This window comes from Hordeum vulgare, chromosome 1H (genome assembly GCF_904849725.1).
Source record: "Hordeum vulgare subsp. vulgare chromosome 1H, MorexV3_pseudomolecules_assembly, whole genome shotgun sequence".
Classification (NCBI taxonomy): Eukaryota; Viridiplantae; Streptophyta; class Magnoliopsida; order Poales; family Poaceae; genus Hordeum; species Hordeum vulgare.
In genome coordinates, this window is record NC_058518.1 from 8,529,332 (window position 1) to 8,537,159 (window position 7,828).

The 7,828-nt window shown below is 45.0% G+C and overlaps 1 protein-coding gene across 2 annotated transcripts; it reads right to left on the reverse strand.

Annotated features, from left to right (window-relative positions):
• Nucleotides 1-373: 373 nt before the first annotated feature.
• LOC123438999 lies at nt 374-5,076 on the reverse strand. 2 transcript variants are annotated; one of them, XM_045115823.1, is made up of 14 exons: nt 4,470-5,076; nt 3,408-3,563; nt 3,193-3,301; nt 2,961-3,104; nt 2,618-2,722; nt 2,162-2,245; nt 1,911-2,026; nt 1,714-1,815; nt 1,519-1,632; nt 1,366-1,422; nt 1,178-1,244; nt 1,032-1,085; nt 872-946; nt 374-778 (listed from the first exon to the last, which is right to left on the reverse strand). In XM_045115823.1, the coding sequence occupies exons 2-14, from the start codon at nt 3,434-3,436 to the stop codon at nt 629-631; spliced, it is 1,206 nt and encodes a 401-aa protein (XP_044971758.1). In that variant the 5' UTR covers nt 3,437-3,563; nt 4,470-5,076; the 3' UTR covers nt 374-628. The 2 variants fall into 2 exon arrangements, with proteins under 2 accessions (XP_044971758.1, XP_044971806.1); XM_045115871.1 differs by having other exon boundaries at nt 4,466-5,076.
• Between the last annotated feature and the right edge of the window lie 2,752 nt (nt 5,077-7,828).

Here is a 7,828-nt window from a genome sequence, read left to right on the forward strand (position 1 = left end):
GGTAGAAAGAGACCAAGGAGATCAGGGAGAAGGCGTCGCCTTCAGGTTTGCGATGAAGATGGCGACTCATCACCGCCGACTGCCCGGCAATGATGAAGATCGCTACCAGGATGGTCAATCATCATCAGCCAGATGTTGGCCCGAACCTGAAATGCACTGTACCATCATTCACCAGACCAAAAAATAGCATCTTCCATAGGCAAATCTGGCACAGAGGTAAGGCCAAGGAACAGGGGATCTGCAGAGATGCACTACACCTGACTGACTGGTGCTAATCACCATTATGCAATCTGGTTCAGTAGTATTATATATATATATATCATATATATATATATGCAGGTACAATCCGAAAAGACAAGGTTTCTCGAGATTCTCGAGCCAATTCTCTCATGAGATTGACAGTCAGAAAGAAAGGACCATGAGTCGACAAGGGCGCTGTATGTAATGTTGGTTGATACATAACATCATCATGTACTCTACATGCACCTAAAACCTATACATTCATCATCGTCGTCGTCGTCGTCGTCATCAACATCTCCGTCATCCGAGTAAAGGAGTCAAGGCTGTCATGTCATCCACCAAGAGAAGACATGGAGACGAGGAGGACCGAGGCAAGTCATCAGCTAAGCTAGACAAATGTGGAGTTTGGAGGGGTGATGCCCATCGTCTTGTAGTAGGCCTTCTCGGCCTCCGCCATCCTCGTCTTGAACATGCCCCACTCCTTCCGGCACCGCGCCCTCACCCCTTCCCACGCCGGCTTCCCGCGCTCCGCCTTGCCCTGCCAAATTCATCACACATACAAATCAGCAGGTTGGCCTCATGCATGCCGTGGTACCTGACACGCAAAGAAGTATATGTAGCGAATAATTACCTGGTTCCCAAGAGAAGGAACCACCTGGTGAACGATCCACTGGGAATCGACGACTCCGATCTTCTCATGAGCAGGCTGTGAACGAGGAGGAGCACAATGAGATTCAGCAAAGATATGCTGGTGAAATTTCATGACGAATTTTAAATAGAGATAAATATACCTCCACGCATTTCCTGAGCGCGAAGTCAAGACCCCATCCATGAACCAAATCATTCTGCATTCAGGAGAGGCACCAATAATAAGTAAAGACGGAGCAATTCCATATAGGACGGCAGGCACTAGCCATAGCCGGTAAGGTATACTGACCTGAATCATATGCCATACGCATCGCCATGCCTCCCTTGAGAAGACTGGAGCCATTATTTCAACAAACCTGTTTTTTTTACAGCAAAAGATAAATCAAAGTAATTAGCAACAGAGACGCGCCAGTTAGATCTCTCTGTTAATAGTATAGATGTGGATAGAACTCAGCAAAGAGGATAATAAGCACATACGCAGCACAAGGTGGAAGATGAGGGTTAGCACACCAGCCTGGCCTTTCCTCTGTCTCCCTGCACCAACACAAGTTGCCAGCTCAAGTTACTACGTACATCAGAACAAGAAATCTATTTCTTTGCTTCCTTTCAGATTGTAACTGCACCACTCACTTGTGGACCTCTCGGTCACCTCTTCTTTTGGTCATCTGCCAAGTTAGTCCTCGGTCAGGTTCTAAGCCGGGCTGGGAGATATCCAGACCATTTTTCTTAACAAGTTTGAGGTACCTGTAATCCAGCACCAATATGTATATGTCAGTTCTCATATCAAGAAATAATTATCGGGAGAACTGAAGAGTGGAAGCATACTCCTCTGCGTTGAAATGATCCACCCCAAGGTCTTCATCCCAGATGAATATGTATTCGTAGGCCGCCACAATGTCAGGGTGCAAGAATCTTTTGGCATACCACCTAGAGGTATGTGCATAAAAAGGCGTTAGAAGAAGATTGATTTCAAACTGAAACGATCGGATGAATAGCCAGTACATTACAGCACAGGAGCGCACCATTTAGTTTGTTTACTGACACTAACATGGATGGCTCGCTTTGACCACTCAAATTCGTCCCATTCGGTCACACGCCCATCATAGTGGAATAACAGGATAGCAAAATTGTCAGAAAACTGCAACAAGTGGGAAAAAATCAGGATGGTAATCAAGTGAAACGGCATGCATACATAAGAAAATCCAGTTTCGCCGGAACTGCGTAGAGTTAAAATTTTACTCGTTCTGCTGATTAAAGTTGCCAACAGCATTACCTTCTTCACTGCTCTGTTTATGTTTTCTTTCTGCGCATATCCAACAGTGAAAGTCACAAGGTACTTTGGTTTGAATGGCAGGTCCTGCATATTTGAGATCAAATGTCAGCACAGCAAGCACCAGACGGTAGAAGGGTACAGAATTTAGGACTTCTGATTTCAATTAGTTCAAGACATAACATGTGAGTTCTGAGGTACCAAGTTTCTAATTTAATAACAATGGAGATGAACAGGAAGAGCCACATAATATAACATTAATCTCAATCTCGATAATGCATAATGTTTTGATCTTGAAGAAGGAACCAGCTTAAAGATAAGGCACACATGCTTGTCAATCTGAATATTTGACAAAGAGATAGGAATTTAAGGCATTTCTCAAGATGTTCAGTTATAAAGCAGTTCCATTGAACTGAATATCAGTTGGGTGATGCGAGTATTCTGCACAAGAAAATGTACCTCACTTGGGTCTCCCCACAACCTGCGCAGATGGAAGTCGGTATCTGGCACAACAATGCCTGGTGCTAGCCTCTCTGCACCCTTGGGGTTTGTTGGGACATAAATCTAGGATTCATAAGCAAATATTTTGTTTTAGTGAACAAGATCTAGTAGAGGTAAACATCGATCAGGAATGGATGTAATCAATATAATTGGTTAATCTATGCACACTTTTGATTATTCAAGAAGAAATTTTTGCCAAATGTACACCACATCAGATACTTTACTACTATGCTTTCAAAAATACTTTACTACTAAACTACATGCTGTCACTCTGTCAAAATTAACGAGTCATAGAACAAACCTTTAAAGTAGTGTTTGTATTTGGTTCCGAAGTGTTCTCCCTTGCATTTCTGACAGAATCCCAGGCATGATTAAGTAAAGCTTGGGTCGAGAGCCCAGAGTTCCTCTCCTCTATGTATGAGACAAAGCTGGAAGGGAAGTGTAGCTGGCACATTCCAAACACAAATAAGTTACCCTGTTCCGATGAACCAAAACAATGTGGTTACACTGATAAGAAAAACCCATCATCATACCTTTGTTATGCTCACCGATGGAAATGAGATTCCAATGAAGAAGCCAAGGACCACCCCAATAACCGTTACCATAACAATCCTCATGGTTTCGTTCGTAAATCTAAACACGCTGCAAGCATTGACATGCCACACAAAGAGCAAACGGGGAAATATTAACTGCAGGGGTAGCGTGCAGCCAATTCGAATCAGAAGTAGAGGGTGAAAAAGGCACACACCTGCGACTGACAGCTGCGAGTTTCGCCATGATCCAGTATAGGAATGCAACCACAGGGGTGAGTGGACACTTGCGAGCGAGCACTGCTACTCATCGTCCAAAGAGATCATGCTGATGGAGTTGTTCCGCATCAGCATACGCAAAACAAAAGGGGGGCCTGGAGGAAACAGCGGCAAACCCATGGTGAGAGACCCTGAGAAGTACAAGCAAGTGACATTGCGTATTTGCATGACTTATGCGTGCATGACGAACTGATGACCAACCAGAACATATTCTTTTCTTTTTTCCAACAAGGTTGACAGCCAGAACATATTCTAGTGACCCACAAGACACTGACAGCTTACAATTGTAACCGTTGAACACCTCAAAAGCATGAAACAATGCAATATTTTCACGATGAATAGACGGCTAACAAGTAGTAGTAGTAGTAGTTTAAAATTCGCCTCCAGTTAACTTGAGAGACCTGCCTTTCTGATTCACGCACGCATGATGAACTGATGACCATACCAGAACATAATCTAAAACGACCCATGGCGACGCCGACGGTTTGCAATTGCTCAACCACAAAAGCATCAAGCAAGACGATATTTCTTCGCAGCGGTTGGACGGCTAACAATTCCTAGTATACTTTAAACTTCGCCTGAAGCTAACTTGAGAGGCCTGATTCTAGGCATGGGGATCGATTGATTACGCCTGCTGACCAACCAGATCAGTTGACTATTAAGTAAGACTCGAGAGTTGAAAGTCCAACCATGCTTACGGTGGTAGGATTCAACCCCTAAACCATAAACTAAATCTTTTTTTCTTAAACAAACACTAGATGATGATGATGATGATGATGATGATGATAAATATATTGAATCGATAGCCGATTAGCAGGAGTAGTAAGCCAGGTCCCCGTCTTCTGAAATCCAATCCCCAAATCCAACCAATTCGACCTGCCTACCTACCTACCTACCAACCTAAAGGCATGCTTCCAGAAGAAGTAGAAGAAGGTGGGAAAAAAGCGTATTTTTCCCTGCTCGAAAAGGGGTGGGGGAAAGGAGCTTACGCACGCACCTACCTAGAACCAGAGGCGGCGGCGCAAGTTGGGGATGGACCTCGCCTCCGGCGCGGCCACTGAGCTCCTGGATCGAGCCGAGCGGTGCCGGAACCCGCCTCAATCTGCCACCAACCGAGCAAGAAAGCAAGCAAGCAGGTGCGGCGGCGGTCGGCGAGCGGAGGAGCTGGGAAAGTAGGCGGTGCGGCACGAGGTTGTGGCCGGCGCGCGGGAGCGTATATGAAGGGAGGGGGGAGGTGGGTGGAGGGGGCGGAAGTCGTGGGGCGCGGGCAACGGCGTGCGACGGCGAGAGGGAGAGGGGGAGGAGCCCAACCAACCGCGCAAACGGAACAAGAACCCGAGCCGAGCCGAGCCGAGCCGAGCAGGGGAAAGCAGAGGAGAGGAAGTTTCACTGTTGCCTCCCTCCGGGAGAGGGCGAGGCGACGAGGTCGTGGACGTGGACGCGACGCCGGTTGCGGTCCACGCGCGCGCCGGATCCGGCCGGGATGCGTCGGCGTGGACGAGGCCACGTGAGGTGAGGTGCGCCAACCGCCGTCCCTCCCGCTGTCAGTTGCCTCCTGCGGCACACGAGAGGAAAACGGCAGCCACCTACCCAACGACTGCCATGCCCACGTCTCCCACCATCATTTTCGTCCACCAATATATAGAGGCTGGTCATAATGGTGAGTAACATATAACAATATCATGCATGTAATATTATTGTATGATATTATCTTTATAAGGCTGATCGTAGTGAAAGTACCATAGCTGGTATCATGCATGCCAACTAAGCAGTTTTGATGAGTTGGCATAGAATTAAATGAAGAAAGAGAGGGTTGAGTATCATATCATATGATACCGTATCATATTAAATGTTGTGCTACTATGTGTCATGCATGGCAATAAATGGCATATCTTACGATACTGACATATGATACTATGCATTACGGGTGTAGTATCATACACTGGTATCATATGCATGATACTAGTATATGATACTACCCAATACAAATGCATAGTATTATAAACTAGTATCATAGATAATCTTATTTATTGTCATGCATGACACAAAGTAGCATTGCATTTAACATGATACGGTCTCTACATATGTTACTCTAACCTTCTTTTTCTTCTTTAATTCTCTGCCACATCAGCATGTGCCGGTGCGGGGAGGGCAGAGTCAGAGCCCGTAAAATGAATCTGTAAGAAAGATATTCACAGAAGATGCTCTTTTTAAGCTGTAAATCGAATTTTCGTTTATATTTTTTCCTCACATTTTCTTCTTTCTCTCGTCTATGTCCATGGTCAACTAAATTTGTTCCTAAATACGGAGTCGTTGATCCCTGAATCCATTCATGAGCTAGCTGCTCTGATGTCCACGAATTCATTCAGGAGCTAGCTAGCTAGCTCCGGTCATGGAATCCATCCAGGAGCCCAAAGCTAGCTAGCTAGCTTCCGCCGTCGACGCCGAATCCAGCCAGGACGAATGGGGCGGCGTCTGGGGACGGGCGGCCGGCGTTTGGGGACGTTTGGGGCGGCGTACGATGGACATAGACGGTAGATGCGGAAGTTTCCGTGGCAGTTGGGCTCCCGCCAACTACTTTCTCTCGACACATGGCACCGTAGAAGCGGATGCAAAAACTGTGTTTTTGCATATCCGGAGGAGCTTTTTACCGCACCACGCAAAAATATATACGGGTATGACGCATTTGCAGGGTCTTATTGGGAAAGTTTTTTTCGCGGACCTATATTTTGACGGTTATTTTGCGGATTGTGGCATTATACGGGGTCTGCTAGAGATGCTCTAAGAACATCTACACCCACTCACTACAGAATCAGCTTCTTTATCGTCAGCCATCACAAATGGCAAAGAGGTCTACACCGACGGCAAAGAGCTTTGTCGTCTGCCACCTGTCGGCAAATATTCTGCGTCAGCCTACGACGACATTGTAGTTTCTTTGCCGTAAGCCTAACCTAAGCGGACGGCAAAGCTCTTTCTCGTCCGTGTCAGACACTCAGCAGTTGGCAAAGAGATTGAGACGGCAGCCGACAGACAACACCTCCGTTAGGGCTAACGGGGGCTTTGTCGTCTGCTTCCCTCCCCATCTTTGCCGTCTGCTTCCCTCCCCATCTTTGCCGTCTGTTTCTATGGGCAAGCACAGAGCTGGCCCATCGCCTGTTGGATTCTTTGCAGTCTGCCTCCCTACCACTTTGCCGTCTGCCTCCCGAGGCAGCGGACGGCAAAAGAGCCCATATGGCCAGCTGCTGCTACCTAGGTTGCACAGTTGGGTGCCACGTGGCACCTTTGTCGTCAGCTGCCTGATGGCAAAGGCCTTTGCTATATATATATATATATATATAATTCATAACACATATATGATATGTAGGTCACAACACATATATGATATACATATAAAGTTCATCAATGTCATTTGTTCATCAACGTACATCCCATATATCGAAAGAACCAACACATACAAAGTTTCATCTATATATACATACATATAGTTCCACATATATTGTTCATCCATATATACATATACATATAGTTCCACATTGTTCATCAACTCAAATAAAAACTAGAACTAAAGCACTCCAATGCCAGCTTCCATGCATGTAGTACATCCAATCTGCAAAATGGGAATAAGAAAGTCAGAAGAAGAAGAACAACAACATATATATGACAAATAAGCTAAATTGAAAAATAAAGAGAAGAAGTAAGAAGAGAACCTTCTTCTCCTTCTTCTCTCCTCCTTCTCCTCCTCCTCCTTCTTCTCCTTCTCCTTCTCTTCTTTTTCTCTTCTTTTTTTCTTCTTCCTTTTCATTTCTCCTCTTCTCCTCTTCTTGGAGCTAAATTAGCTAACTATGTCTTTTTGAAGCTAAATGGGATAATTAAGTTATTTAGGAGAAAACTTAGCTAATTATGTCATTTAGGAGAGAACTTAGCTAATTATGTCATTTAGGAGAGAACTTAAAGAAGGAGGAGAAGGAGGAGAGAAGAAGGAGAAGAAGAAGGAGAAGAAGGAGGGAGAATAAGAAGGAGGAGATAAGAAGGAGAAGAAGGAGGGGTCCTTCTCCTCCTCCTCCTTCTCCTTCTTCTTCTCTTCTTCTTCTCTTCTTCTTCTCTTCTTCTCTTATTCTTCTTCTCCTCCCTCTCCTCCTCCTCCTCCTCTTCTCCTCTTCTTCTTCCTCCTCCTCTTCTTCTTCTTCCTCTTATTTCTATTTCTAATTTTCTTTATCCTCTTCTTCTACTTATTCTTCTTTTCTTCTTTTTTCTCTTCTTTTCCTTCTTATTTTTTCCTTCTTCTCTTCTTCTCTTAGGCCTTATTATGTCATTTAGGAGAGAACTTAGCTAAGTATAGGTCATTTTTTCTTAAATATGC